Source organism: Daphnia carinata, chromosome 1 (assembly GCF_022539665.2).
Source record: "Daphnia carinata strain CSIRO-1 chromosome 1, CSIRO_AGI_Dcar_HiC_V3, whole genome shotgun sequence".
Taxonomy (NCBI): domain Eukaryota; kingdom Metazoa; phylum Arthropoda; class Branchiopoda; order Diplostraca; family Daphniidae; genus Daphnia; species Daphnia carinata.
In genome coordinates, this window is record NC_081331.1 from 13,909,095 (window position 1) to 13,922,935 (window position 13,841).

General features: G+C 41.2%; 7 protein-coding genes across 9 annotated transcripts; 1 reads left to right on the top strand and 6 right to left on the bottom strand.

The window, feature by feature from the left end:
* The first annotated feature begins 443 nt into the window (after positions 1-443).
* On the top strand, positions 444-1,260 carry LOC130691585 (cuticle protein CP14.6-like). The gene is made up of 3 exons (XM_057514543.2): positions 444-518; positions 604-755; positions 819-1,260. The coding sequence occupies exons 1-3, from the start codon at positions 510-512 to the stop codon at positions 1,168-1,170; spliced, it is 513 nt and encodes a 170-aa protein (XP_057370526.1). The 5' UTR covers positions 444-509; the 3' UTR covers positions 1,171-1,260.
* Positions 1,261-1,764: 504 nt separating this feature from the next.
* Positions 1,765-2,668, bottom strand: LOC130691562 (BCL-6 corepressor-like protein 1). Its single transcript, XM_057514512.2, has 2 exons — positions 2,552-2,668; positions 1,765-2,469 (listed from the first exon to the last, which is right to left on the bottom strand). The coding sequence occupies exons 1-2, from the start codon at positions 2,558-2,560 to the stop codon at positions 1,810-1,812; spliced, it is 669 nt and encodes a 222-aa protein (XP_057370495.1). The 5' UTR covers positions 2,561-2,668; the 3' UTR covers positions 1,765-1,809.
* Positions 2,669-4,527: 1,859 nt separating this feature from the next.
* LOC130691592 (uncharacterized) lies at positions 4,528-5,211 on the bottom strand. Its single transcript, XM_057514551.1, has 2 exons — positions 5,161-5,211; positions 4,528-5,082 (listed from the first exon to the last, which is right to left on the bottom strand). The coding sequence occupies exons 1-2, from the start codon at positions 5,167-5,169 to the stop codon at positions 4,621-4,623; spliced, it is 471 nt and encodes a 156-aa protein (XP_057370534.1). The 5' UTR covers positions 5,170-5,211; the 3' UTR covers positions 4,528-4,620.
* Positions 5,212-5,994: 783 nt separating this feature from the next.
* On the bottom strand, positions 5,995-6,839 carry LOC130691574 (uncharacterized). The gene is made up of 2 exons (XM_057514530.2): positions 6,816-6,839; positions 5,995-6,728 (listed from the first exon to the last, which is right to left on the bottom strand). The coding sequence occupies exons 1-2, from the start codon at positions 6,822-6,824 to the stop codon at positions 6,141-6,143; spliced, it is 597 nt and encodes a 198-aa protein (XP_057370513.1). The 5' UTR covers positions 6,825-6,839; the 3' UTR covers positions 5,995-6,140.
* Positions 6,840-8,971: 2,132 nt separating this feature from the next.
* Positions 8,972-10,007, bottom strand: LOC130691556 (uncharacterized). Its single transcript, XM_057514507.1, has 2 exons — positions 9,929-10,007; positions 8,972-9,858 (listed from the first exon to the last, which is right to left on the bottom strand). Exons 1-2 carry the CDS (start codon positions 9,935-9,937, stop codon positions 9,106-9,108), a joined length of 762 nt encoding a protein of 253 aa, XP_057370490.1. The 5' UTR covers positions 9,938-10,007; the 3' UTR covers positions 8,972-9,105.
* Positions 10,008-10,461: 454 nt separating this feature from the next.
* LOC130691623 (uncharacterized) lies at positions 10,462-11,976 on the bottom strand. 3 transcript variants are annotated; one of them, XR_009420957.1, is made up of 2 exons: positions 11,848-11,976; positions 10,462-10,769 (listed from the first exon to the last, which is right to left on the bottom strand). XR_009420957.1 is itself a non-coding variant. In XM_057514592.2 (2 exons), exons 1-2 carry the CDS (start codon positions 11,854-11,856, stop codon positions 11,394-11,396), a joined length of 366 nt encoding a protein of 121 aa, XP_057370575.1. In that variant the 5' UTR covers positions 11,857-11,976; the 3' UTR covers positions 11,337-11,393. The 3 variants fall into 3 exon arrangements, 1 of the variants encoding a protein (XP_057370575.1); XR_009420958.1 differs by lacking the exon at positions 11,848-11,976 and adding an exon at positions 10,968-11,012; XM_057514592.2 differs by lacking the exon at positions 10,462-10,769 and adding an exon at positions 11,337-11,750.
* A 742-nt stretch (positions 11,977-12,718) lies between these two features.
* LOC130691082 (uncharacterized) lies at positions 12,719-13,758 on the bottom strand. Its single transcript, XM_057513985.1, has 3 exons — positions 13,629-13,758; positions 13,233-13,318; positions 12,719-13,149 (listed from the first exon to the last, which is right to left on the bottom strand). The coding sequence occupies exons 1-3, from the start codon at positions 13,756-13,758 to the stop codon at positions 12,748-12,750; spliced, it is 618 nt and encodes a 205-aa protein (XP_057369968.1). The 3' UTR covers positions 12,719-12,747.
* Positions 13,759-13,841: the final 83 nt, after the last annotated feature.

The following is a 13,841-nucleotide window of genomic DNA, read 5'->3' on the forward strand; positions in this document are numbered from 1 at the left end:
AGGTTCAAATAGACCATGGTAAGGAGAGAGGGCGATCCCCAAAATTATCTAACTCGTTTTAGAATATAGGCTATGCTTCTAAGATAACAATGGCCATCTAATCTAATATTCTAGTTGTCTGTAGGGTCCACAAAACTCGACCACATTAGACATGCACGTTTTGAAAAAGGATTATCGAGTACGGGGACATTCGCTCCGTGAAAAATACCGGTTTGTCACAAGAGCACTTTCAAACGTGCAAAAGTGTTTCTATAGTATCATAGGTACACATAGTCAATACACTATAGTACTATGAAGGGAGAAAAAAAAAACTGAAAATGAAAATGATGTCACAACGGGGCGCGGTTGCCTTGTAAGAGACAGTTCCAATTGGTAAAATGAATAATCCCGCCGAAAAAAAAAAAATTAGGTCATGTAAAAATTGGTAGCCCCTTCACTAGATTTGTAGGTATATAAGAGGCGATAGAGTGTTCTGCCTATCATTCGTTCGACAAATCAAACAAGTCAACATGAAGCTGGTAAAGAAATTGAACAGCCTCAGCAACAACTTTGCATTTTTTTTTTATTGCGCATTTGATAACCATTTTGCATTCATTCTGATAGTTCATCGTCGCTGTTCTCGTTGCCGCTGCTTGCGCAGCTCCTTCCAGCTACCCATCGTACGAGAAGAAGTACGAGAAGGACTACAAATACCCAGAGATCGTTGTCACCAGCCAGTCCGATGAGCGCAACCTCGATGGCAGCAGCCAATGGAAGTAAGCATTCATTTCACTTTAAACAAATGCAACTGACTAATCGCACATTCGCAATGTTTACAGCTACGCCCAGTCTGACTACACTACCCGTGAAGAATCCCAAGTCCAGAAGAAGATGCAAGGAGTTAAATACGATTCTTACGGAAAGGCCACCTACGAGGATGTTATGGGCAACACCAACAAGGGATCATCCTACTGGATCTCCCCCGAAGGCGAGAAATTCACTTTGACCTGGGCTGCTGATGAGGCTGGTTTCGCCCCTAAGGGTGAACACTTGCCCGTTGCTCCCGTCCATGTCTACGAACTCCCAGTTGCTCCAGTCCATGAGTACGAGCTCCCAGTTGCTCCCGTCCACGAATACGTTCTCCCCGTCGCCCCCGCTCTCCCCTATTCCCGCACCGGACCCGGTTATTAAATTATTTAACTGCCATTGACGCCCGAATATGAATTCGAGCGATGCCATGTCTTGTTTAATTAATTTATGTGAAATACAATAACGACCCTATCTCTTTTGAACATCAAACAAAGTGATCTGCTGGTTGCGGTTAACAACAATGACTCGTGAATTGCAAATACGAAACGAATATCAATTCACCTGTTGTTTTGGTAAGGTGTTTCGTTTCGACATGATGATTAAAACGAAGAAGTGCATGTAGGAGTGTGACCCACTTTTACATTCTCTACTTCCACCTTCTATTTGAAACCAAGTTGGATTTTGACATACAACAGAAAATGAAAGTTTTGATGGGTGATTCATTCTTTCGTGACAGACTCATAGGAGAACTTGTATTCGAACGTAAAAACAAAAAACAAATGTTTAAAACTAATGCTATACACACGTTTATACTAAATCAACCACCGGCCTTTACTCACCAAGCAAGGCCCACGCCCCACTCCCGTGCGAATATCGTGAACATAAGGGGCGGAGGAGGAAAGGTTACCTGTTGCAGGTAATACAAGTAAGTATCAACAGATGGACACGCTTAGAAAGAGTCCCTCAGCGTGAATCGTATTTATCTGGCCGTGCAATTTCAGTCAATGACGTCATTCAACTTTAAAATCCTGTGACGAACGTGATGGGATGATTCAGTTCAAATGGAAGAGGTCCGAAAGCGAAAGGATCAGCCATTCTGTAAGCATCTACATCGTTGTTATGAGGCACCGTATTGTAAGGAGTAGGAATGGGAGGGTTCCGGGCCATACCGACCGGATAGGCGCCTGGAACCTTTTCGGGATGCACGGTATTGTAAGGAGTAGGAATGGGAGGGTTCCGGGCAGTACCGACGGGATATGCGTTTGAAACGGCAGGTGAACCACCAACGGAAATCGGATTGATCTGCTGGACAACAGGAGCGTTTAAAACGACTTGAGTGGCGGGCACGGCTGGCGCATGTACTGGAGCGTAAAAGGGCAGCTGAACGGGGAGATCCACTGGAGCTTTGACTGAAACTGGACGCGGAATGATGGCAGGTGCGACTCTAATGGCAGGAACTGGAACTGCAGAACGGGCGGGAACGTTACGCGTGATGGAGACGGAAGCATCGATTCCTGCACTCGGTTTGTGATTGATGCTGTACGCGACGTTCGTGCCATCTTTGTTGAAGAAAACGCTACTCCGGCTGACAGGAGTCCGTTTTCCTAATCGGCTGTTGGTGTAGGCAACTGAAGCGCATTCAGCCGCAACCAAGAAGACAGCGAACAAGAAGAACGTGGCCTACGAAGTTCCAGCATTGAAATCCAAAATGAATCGGTTTGTCCGTTTAGCATTGAGTTACAGAGATCCATTTGGTACTTACAGTTTTCATGGTAAGGCTAACGTGTTGAATCCTTTTGCTTTCGAGAAGCTACTGGCGAACAGACTGCTTGATGATTCACTGCATCGTGTGGGTTTATATAGAAGACGGGTGTGTGCAGTTCCTAATCTTCTTGTTACACTTCCTCCATTCGGATGGGTGCGGTCTCGACCTTCCAAAAGGAAGCGAAATCTCTTTTTACACAAGCGATCAAGGACCTTGACAGGGAAGATGTTGTTCCCCCCAATGTCGTCAAGTGTTGTCCTTCTGTTGTTGATAGCCACAGGTAATACTGAAATTTGCTTCTTTTTATTCATCCATTGACGAATTAAGAGGTAACTGGTAATCAAGGTCTTTTATGCTGCAAGATTGAAATCGTATCGTCTCCGTCACGAACACTTCCTCTTTGAAACATCGCACACAATGATTTGTTTATCTTCTGTCACTGGCAGCATGAACACCCTTTTTTCCATCATTAAATGCACAAGTTATGCATAAACAGTTGACTCAACGGCCAATTTGTGTAATTTCCTTATACGGTTTTCGACAGGTTTTTGTGTCTTACAAGTGGGTGCATGTTTGCTATAAAATGCAATATGAAGTTGCATCCCTAAACACTTGATTTTGTTCTTCAAGGTTCTCTTGCAGTTTTTGTTAGTTGCGCAATAGTAATGGAGATTTGAAATTGGGAAGACTACAAAAGAATCAAGGACATCTATGAGGTTTTCCCATAGAGCATTTTTTAAAAGCGTATTTGACTGATGTAGGCATGCCTTTACATCGACAAAGTTTGTTTCGAAATTTTTGAATAATTTAATCGAATTTGTGACTATAAAACTCCCGTCTCATGGCCAATAAACGAGTCTTTCCGTCCCACCTGTATTTATCAACAAAAATCCATTAACCAGCCATTGCCATTAAATTCAGCCGCGTCAGTTCATTAAATGCGAGCGGCTAAAGCCAACATTTTTATTTTATTCCATCAGGTGGACCTAAAAATAACAATTCGTGGTACTAACGCAATGGTGGACACGTTCGATCCTACATAACGCTAACACTTAAATGATGTCGAAATTCGAAAAATCCCAAAATGCCACCTTCTTCTTGCAGCTGTTTCATAAAACTAAATTCGAAATGAATTTTTCTGTGAAATTATTCAGAAATCCCAGAACAACTGCTAACATTGTTTTGTGTCCCGAGAAATCTTGTTTTACCAAGAATACTTTTAATACAGAGGTTCACGCTGGAATGAAATTGCAACATGGCATAATTTAAAAAAATGAAGGCCTGTATGACTATCAAACTAACCCTTAAATGCTCTATAAGCTTTCTAGACTCGCAGTCAAAATGCTCTTATCGGACATGGGGTGCAAATAACAATTACATGGTGAAAACAGATGTATACGGTCAGGTGCACTTCGCCAGGAAGTTAGCCTTTGTTAAAAGTGCGTGACCTTCGATATTTACAATCAAAGAGAAAAGGGGGAGGTAACGGGAGAAGAAACGAGTTTTTTTTCAGCTCATGTTCAACTTCTCCGTTCTACTTATAGAATCAGTTAGGTTGTTAGTTATGGCGAGCGGAGAAGCCTTGGAAACCATCACGTATGCCGGATGAATCAGCTTTGAGTGAGCCAATCAAGGTCTCTCAACTCTGAAAACAAAAAATGTGATGAAAATGTGGCAAAACTTTTGTTCCCGTCCAATGCAGATGTCGCGACAAGGCACGTTTACAAGTTCCACCAGAAAATAAAAATTCGAAATATTTTTTCTCACAACAAATGCTCATTAAATCCACATTTTTAACATTTATGCCTTTTGTTTCAAACGCGTTAAATAACGCCGGCTACAAACACCCGCGCCTAAACTCAGCTCTTTAATCAATTCCTGAAAATTCATTTTATACGATCCCATCAACCTTTCGTTTTAGTTCGGATATAAAGTCTCAGTCGCACAAGCCTCACGTAATAAAAAATGTAAAATTGAAAAAAAAAATGCTGTTTTTATTCGGCTACATTCATGATTTGCTTTGGTGTCGTGCAATATTTATGAGACGAGCGAGGAGCTATCGCTACTCACGCTACCAAAATGAATCCTGGGTGACCAGCATGCGGGTAATAAGGTGCGTAAAAGTAAGGATAATAAGTGTCTAAGTAATGTTTCGGTTGACGCAATGTCATTAACGGGCTGTGAAGACCATGGTCGGCGTACAAAAGTGAAGTGTGGAGGCCAGCGGATGGTTGGACTGGAGCTGGGACGTGATGAGGAGTAGCGGAAACGTGAACAGGAACGTGGATTGGAGCTGGGACGTGATGAGGAGTAGCGGAAACGTGAACAGGAACGTGGACTGGAGCCTCTTGGACATGATGGACGGGCTCTGTTCGGCTTACAGAAACAAAAGCGTTGGGCCCTCCGTGGGGATCCGGACGGTGATTGATGCTGTAAGCGATTCTACTGCCACCCATGTTGAAATGAACGTCACTTCGGCTGACTCCGGCAGAGACAGCTGCGATGAACGCCAAGAAAAATACGCATACCTAGTTTTGATTAACATAAAGGTATTAAACGTGAAAATGCTGTGAGTTTAAAGGTAAAGAATTTGAATCAATACTTACAGATGTCATCGTCGGAGCCGAGCGTTGTACGTTCAGTATTGCACAGAAACAGAAAATGTATTGAATGTGCATTGAAAATTGGTCCGTTTATATAGTGCAAACTGACCACACAATAAAATTTCACGGTTAATTGTTTTTCAATACTCGATTATTATTTTTATGGCTCAAAATCGAGTTCCGGTGGGGTGCGGTTCTTATATATACTCTCAAGCCTTTTGTAAAAGGTCTATTTACCTATACCAGTTTCCGGACGATTTGAAGCCTTCGCCGAGGGTGAAGGTGAAACGGCAGGTGGAATTTCAAGGCCTGTCGCAATATAACACTGCCTATCTTTAGTCTCCGATCTCACGTCTTTTTGTTTGGCCTCACACAAAGACTTGTGGAACCCAACATCCTTTTTTTCCCATGCAACAATCATTTATTTTTTGCATTTCTGCTTGTGATTTTTACTGTCGACGACCTAATCTGTATTCAGGTTAAACCTCTAGCGTTAAAGGCCTCCCCCGGTGTCACGGTTTGATTGTTATAACAACACAATATGCATTGGCGTATTATTGTGATACTTCCCACTTTGACCATGAAAATGCGTTTTTATTTCTTTTGTTTTTTATTGACCCTTTTTTTTACGACGTGAATCCCGCAGCGGTTCCAACTGCATGTTGTTAACAAGACAAGCCGAGTGCTGAATGAACGAATGGACTTTATCTTGGACATGGCAACAATTGTCATGCAAAACAGGTATTGCAATAACGCGCCACACCGACTAGTTTTTTTTTTTTTTTTCTTTTGCGTTCAGCAGGTGAAGATGGTTGTTTTTTTTTTTTTTTTTGCTAGTTTTTGAATAACGTTTATTGTGCGATTAATGTTTTAAAAATTAAACGAGATACACCTGAATGAATAAGACAGTATGATCCAATTGGCAGGTTCTTTTCCCATCAGTCATAAGTTAAACATAATAATAATTTGAGCCAACAAATTGATCAATAGCGATCATCGTTAAGAGTAACTTGTTGATTCTTCCTGAGTGCATTTTTCCATCTTCGTCTGTACTGATTCCTCAGGTTATGCATCGTTTGGAGAAAATTGTTGAACCTCTTGTAGGGCGTGTTGGTCTGCAGGTAAAACACCCTCTCGTCGATCTCGTCATCGCTCATGCCGTCAAACTCTTCGCTGTCAGTCCGAAATCCCATATCGTTGGATTCAGTTTCTGGTTTGAAGTCGGACAGATCGAAATCAAAGGCATTTGGCAAATAAGGAATGACGTGATGAACGTAGTAGACTTGAGCCGGCTGCCTCTGATAATTTTGCATGGGGTTGTTGAATTGCGATTGATAATTCGCCATGGGGTAGTTGAATTGCGATTGATAATTTGCCGTGGGGTAGTTGTGTTGCGGTTGATAATTCGCCATGGGGTAGTTGGGTTGACGTTGATAATTTCCCATTGGGTAGTTAGATACTGGCTGTTGTCCATAATTCGCCTGTTGGTAGCTGTATGGATTGGGACCGTAAGGCATAGGATGATGCCAAGCATCCACAACGGATGCAATAGTCAAAGCGAGGAGGACAATCTATGAGAGAATGAATCAGATTCAATAGTGAATTGCCATCATAGTAAAATAATAATACAAGGAAAATCGAGATGCTGTAAGACTTACGAATTTCATGGTGATAGCCGACTGTACGTTCAACACTGATGTTCATCGGAGCAAAGACGTGGAGCTTTTATAGTGACGGACGCCTCTCGTTCTTCGTCTTCCATCTTTGTAGAGTTTTCCACCAAAAAAAAAGTTGGTAATGGAATTTGGAAACGAGTTCCGACTATGAGCTATAACAGCACTTACTACAGTTCAATCTTACATAATGTGGTGGATGAAAATGACAACTTCCTTTAGAGCGTGGTCTTCCGCGCACCAATTAGGATGACCTGTTCTACTGGTTTCATTCACGGGAATATGACAGATAATTGGGAAAAACATTTTATCGACAAACTACGCTTGCTTATCGAGCGTAATGCTTGTTTTTCGTTACTAACTGATGGAACTGTCGTTTCAATGGAAAAACTCGAAAATTCCCTCAATCGGTTCATTTTTTTTTTTCGTTTCAAAAGGTCATCAGTTCTTGGATTGAATGCGTTCATTAGGCTATGCAATTAGTGTCTGAATGTCTAGTGAATCAGGCTCGACAACTAGTACGTCGTTATAATTGTAAATACAGGATTGTTTATAGAAACTACTGTCTTACGTTTGTTTCATTTGGAAAACGCTGCATAATTGAAAGGGGCTTTAATCCAAGAAATAATTGATTTAACAATCGCCGTAAAGGATAAGCGTGCAACAACAAGAGCATCGCTCTTGGTCGGCAAAATCCGTTTGTGTTCAGCTAAACCGTTGATCAAAAATTCCTTTTCTATCGTACGAGAAAAATGGCAAGTAACCCTTTGTACGTAGCATTTCTTTCCTTTACTATATTAATATCAGCGAAAGGGTAGATTAGTTGACTAAGTAAGGGAAACGATAAAATAAGGGAGTGGCTGTCAATGGCGTTTGTGAAAGAACTCGACCGCTGAGTATTAAAGTGCGTATATCAGACCGGTATCCATGACAACCAATGGTGGTAAAAAATGCAGTGTGGCTATCTGGATCGAAACGTCACGACATTAACATCTAAAACTGAAAAACAAGAATGAACATAAGGGTGGCTCCAGCCGCTCGTTAATGTAAAGTAGAAATATATGGAATAGATTACTATAATTTCGTAGCAACTTTGGGCTTAATAAATTGTTATTTGATTCAAATTTGTCTTGTGATGGCTGTGTAGGCTACGCAAAGCCTTTTGCCATTGATCTGTCTATCAAGGCAAGTCACCTTGAACTTGTCTTTTCATCATCTCTAATCAGCTATCCGGTACGAGTTGGATATTTTCAGATGCCAGCAGTGTCTTGTTCAAAACAAGTTCTTCCTGATCTTCGTAGTCAGTTCGATCACCCTGTCCCTGCTGGTTGCGTTCCCTGTAACAACAAAAAAAAAAAACACAGTCAACAACCTCTCCTACGCTTCACTCTAAATCTCCACGCATTTGGATGCGACTTGTGATTGATTACAAGCTTTCTAAAGAAATATCCATTTCAGAATTAGTCATTGTTAGTGATTTGCATGTAACCGACGTACGGTTCTTCTAAATTTGCAGTCGCTTTAACGGTTCTTGTTGCCAAATAAAAACAGTGCAGCTAACGACTGTTATATGTGCTGATAAACTTCTTAGCTTCTGTTTTACATGGGGATATCTTATTGAGTTCATTGCTGATTATTCGCAAATTCCAACTATGAATGGGTATGTTGTCGTCAAGAGCCATGGCACGTTCCGTTACACACACGTATTTAATGAACAAGAGACGTAGGACTTGAATAACGAAGCTTTGAAACACATACCTATAGACGACAACGTTTTCACTTTGATTTTATGACATTTGCTACAAGTTTTGCTACAAAGAATTTGTTGGGCGAACACTCCGAGAGAAGAACCAGGAAAATTATTACGAATACGTTAGTTTCCGGAATTGCGGTTAAACGGATTAACTTGATGCCTGAAATGTGTTTACGCCATGGAGCTTTTGCACTGACTACCATTCGCTCCAGCATCTTCAAACGTATACCTTTGCTTCGTTGTTACACAGTTATTATCACCTCTCTACCATTGTCTTCCGATAACAACTTCCCGTACTTGTTTTTTTAACTTGGTACAGGTAACCTGTTCTTCTGGTTAATTGTGATTTCAATTTATGGGGTAACGCAATATTTCAAGTGGCACGAAAAACTTGTTATCTTGTTTATTTCGAATTTGCATGAATAATACGTATAAGCTAAGAAGAACAACCCCCAACAAAAGGATTGAACGTGTTTCCTTTCCTGCCCTACGGGCGTATAACAGTTAAGATAAATAGAAATTTTAACGAATGGCGTTGATAACAACAGTGTCTCGATCGCCAAATATCGGTCTAACACCTGAAGTAGAAGAATGAGGACGATTAGGTCTGCTCGTCAAAGGCCTGTTGAACAGTCTGTGGAAGAGCCTCAGCAGAGGATATTGGAAGATGGCGCTGGGTGCTGAGTCCGAAACTGTCACTCCATTGATTGTGTTTATCGCGGAAGCACTAACTCCATTGGATGACGATGACGTACCGATTGCAGAAGCTGCAATTCCATTAGGTCTGTTTGCTCCAGAAGCGGCAATTCCATGAGGCCTGCTTGCTCCAGAAGCGGCAATTCCATGAGGCCTGCTTGCTCCAGAAGCGGCGATTCCATTAGGCCTGTTTGCTCCAGAAGCGGCGATTCTATTAGGCCTCTTTGTTCCAGAAGCCGATGCAGATATAACCGGAAATTCGGATGCCCCAGCGGTGGCATGCGCCGTATTCACCGGGTTCGAATGAAACCATTTACTTTCATTTGGCTCGGCAGTGCGGAAGACTTCGTCATCGTCAAACAACTCCGGCTGCGTGTAGGAAGGATTTTCATAGTAGTCCAACAATCCATTTGGGTTAGCAAAATAGATTGGCTGGAAAGCTGGGCCAGGGTAGTGCATCAATGGAACTGGTTGATGCAGCTGAGTGTTGAAGGCATAGGCGAAATTAGCACCTTGACGATAAGATTGAACGAATCCAGCATCTACGGCAGTCATACATACTAGCGTGAATGCTAATACCTGCCAAACACAACTTGTGATGCTACGCAGAAATAGAATTTGTCATATTTGAATGTTGTAATCGACTTACCAATCTCATGGCGATCGTTAAATAGTTTATCGTAATAAAATGTGAAGAATGTTGATCTCCGGTAAATTGCTTTGACACTGATGGGAGACTGGGACTCGTCTGTGGATGTTGGTCTTGTTATATTCGACAAAATAAAAAAAAAAAAAAGACGATTTGCTTCTAGATGCAACAGGTTCTTTCGCTGGTGCTTACACTTCTTCTTTATCCTTGAGGGCTTGTCATGCTTTGCCCCAAGTTTCATCGGATGTTTTGAATAGTTAAATGGAATTCAGCCAATAACCTTTTGCCCGTGCTTTGGGCGTTTTAGACCAAACAGGAATTGTCTTTCTTGTTTGTTTTTCCTATTTTGGATGCAACCATTTGTTATTGCCACATCATAGCACATCATCATAGCACTAGCAGGGTAAAGGATAAGTCTCGTACGTGTTGTGTATTATGAGGCACGGAGTAACTTATTTAAAAATTCAAACATTCGGTTAAAATTGCCATTGCCAAGTTATGTTGTTTGCCTCAACATCCTCAATTGCACAGGCATTATCTAGCCAAGCTTGTGCTGTACATTTGTTTTGAAATTACAGAAAGAATGTTAATCACACAATCTCGGCTGCAGTTCACAGAGTTGAGCTTGGGATCGATTGCGTAACGTCAACACTGCGTCAAGCATTGGCCTCTTTAGGGGAGGAAGCGATGCATTAGGAAGGACGTGTCGAAAAAAATGCAACCATCTAGTTGTTTGGCTATTAACGACGTCGTAAGCAAAGTTGTTGCCCAATGGAACGGACTGCGGTGCGGGTAGAAGTTGCACACGCACGATAGTCAAGACCAACATCGTTGTTATAATCTGCACAATAACAGCGAAAAAAAAAAAAAACAAAGAGCAAAAAAAATCAATCTCGGCAAACGAGTTTGACACAATCCGAGCAAAAACGATTGCATTATTGTCCCTATTAGCTATTCGAGGTAATTGGGAATTTCTAAAAGCTATTTAATGTTATTCCTGGTAGACACGTAACTGTGTTTGACATGATGCACTACTTACAAGCTTCATGGAACTGGCTACAGTTTTTTTGTTGGTGAACTAAACTTAGTGTCTGATTCTCCCTTTTGCGTTACCTGGCGCTTTATATTGCGAAGAGAGGTAACACCGTGAATAGCGGATTTTCGTGCATCGTACAGGTTTTTTTTGTGCACTGAACTGACACCGCACGAATCTGCTCATCAACTGCAGTCCGTTGGCAAGTACATATTTAGCACGAAAAAAAAATACAACAACATGATATGATCTTGTTTTTGCTGGTTTTATCCGGTAAAAATCCATTGTACCGTTTCACATGCTTTTTTGGTCAGAGGGACTGTAGCAAAATCAATAAGGGTCATTCGATTTCTTACGATTTTTACGAGACGTGTATTATTTATGAAAATAGATGAATACAGTTAGACATATCGGAAAATGATAGGCGACGATTTATAACAGTGGTTTCTGAAGCCAAACTTCCCCGAACGGATGGACGCTGTGGTAATCGTAACAAGAACCACCTTGCATGCAAATCGTCGGGGACACGGTGCTGTTATTGCCATCCCTTACAAATGCAAGGGGTCTTTGTGTCATCCGATGGAATGGAGGGTAATAAGGGTAATGCAAATTGGTATAAGGAAACAGATGAGCCATTAGCTGATTGTTGATGGCGTACATGGCGTGAGCCGTTTGTTGGTTAATAATTTCATGGAGCACTGTCGAACTGACGGACTCGGGATTGACCGACTGCCTCACGACACCGCCATCTACTAGCGTGAAGACCAACAAAATCACGCAAACGACCAACTTTTTTGCGATGAACGAAGGCGTTTGTCATAAACCGGCAAGCAAATTACCTTTAAAAAATTGATTTACATCTTCAGTGAACTCTAAAAGTACTTACGAATCTCATAGCTGTGGCGGGATGATGGTGTTGTTATCCCCCAGCTTGGAGACAAATGTCTCGACTCTTGTGGCACAGGTAGCTTTTATACGATCACCTGACTCGTCTTGATCAGACTCCCGATCTTATATATTCTACTTCGGATTCAGCTCATTCGTATTCAGGAATGTTCTTCGTAGCTCCTGCTACGAACGTCTTATCAAGAGGGTGTGGTTCGTCTTCTTTTATATTAAACCCATCTTCCCTAATCGTCCTTTCTTTTTTTTTTTTTTTTTACTTTAAGATATTTAACCATTATGTTTTAAAAGATTTTATTGCTGCAATAAAACACATTGTACTCAACGACGGTTTTCAGAACGAACTTGTTCTTCGACATGCATCGATATTGTTAATTGAATTGATGAATTACAGGTTCATCTTTCGATTGATTGTTCAGGTATTCAAATGAACTATGTAACAATCTGATTGACTTTTTTATTGCTTTTCAAGGACACACCTTATTCCTTTTGTTTTGTTTATTTAATTCCTATCGATTTGCGCTGCGCAATCCCAACTAGTTTTTGTTCAACCCGAAATTGATTGCTATCCTATCTTGATGGCACTCGTCTGTCTTTAAGATGCCCATAAAAGTTCTTCTTTTTATGACTTTTCATCAAAATAATGAATTTGTTGCATCACATTACGTCGTTTCTGCGAATTTACTGTTGCCCATATAAATAACGGTATCCAAGCTATCGTTGATACTGATTAAATCATAACTCAAATGCGCAACAAAGCACTTTATTAAATGATAGCATAACTAAAACATCAATTATAACAGGGAAATAAACTAAATAAATTGCACATACGGTTGTTTTTCATTCATGGTCGATCGTCGGTAATAATCAAAGAAATTCGGGATTAAGCAACGTAGGTAACAGCAGGAGCCTTGGCCTTTTCGGCTGATTTCTCTCCAGTAGTTTCTGCAGCTTTGACAACAGTCACAACGGGTTTGATTTCCGTAACAGATTTTGCGTTCAAGGGTAACACACCGAAAGGATAGCCCACAGATCCGAAAGCGTTAGGGTATCCCCCGTAAACGTAGGTGATTGGGTAAAGCTGAGGCGTGACAATAGCTGGGGTTTCGAACTTCTTCGCGTCTACGGCTGTGTCCTTGTTATCCTTCTGGATTGGGCTTAGCAGCGAAGGGGCGAAAGGAAGAACGTAAGGTACGTTGTTGATGCTGTAAGCAAAATCGCCGGCCTGGCGATCATAAACAACGCCAGCATCTACGACAGCCAGGGCGAGAACTACAAGGGCGATCTGTTTTGCCACAATTGAGGGTAATACATTGAACAATTTCAAATTGAAACGAGATGTTGAGAAATGAATTGAAACTAACTTACGTATTGCATGATGATGAAGTGATCGCTGCAAATCCTGGAAGAATCTGATGGCGATTGTCGTGAATTGGCCAAGCTTTTATACGGAACTGTCCATTAAAAACACAAATAAAAGCAAGGTTCTACTTTGTTTTCGCCACCTGACTACCAAGAGGAAACTCTTACTTGATTGTGTGTACTTGATGTTAGTAACACGTTAGGATGGGTGGAGTTGTTTCGTTCTTCTTTTTTTTACCATCAAAAAGAAGATCAACTTGTTCTGAAGGTTCTGGTAATGACATTGGCACACGATTTTTTCGCCAACCGTTGCTAAGGTGATTTTAAATCGATTGCCGTTTGCAAAATATAAAGCGTCAAACAGACCGGGATCACGAATCAAAAAGGCTAATCTGAATGTACGAGAGTGCAGTCGATAACCTTTAATGCCTTTTGCGGCACCGGAACTGCTGGCATAGATTAATTCAGATAGCCATCGGTTTTTCATTGCCAAGGTCAGAGTATTGCGGATGAGACTGCAACTTTTGTTCATTTCTTCAAGCCATTATTTTTTTTTTCTATTTCTCTTTGCGTTTTGTTTTCATATTGTCCGAAAAGAAAAGATCTTTCTTCTTT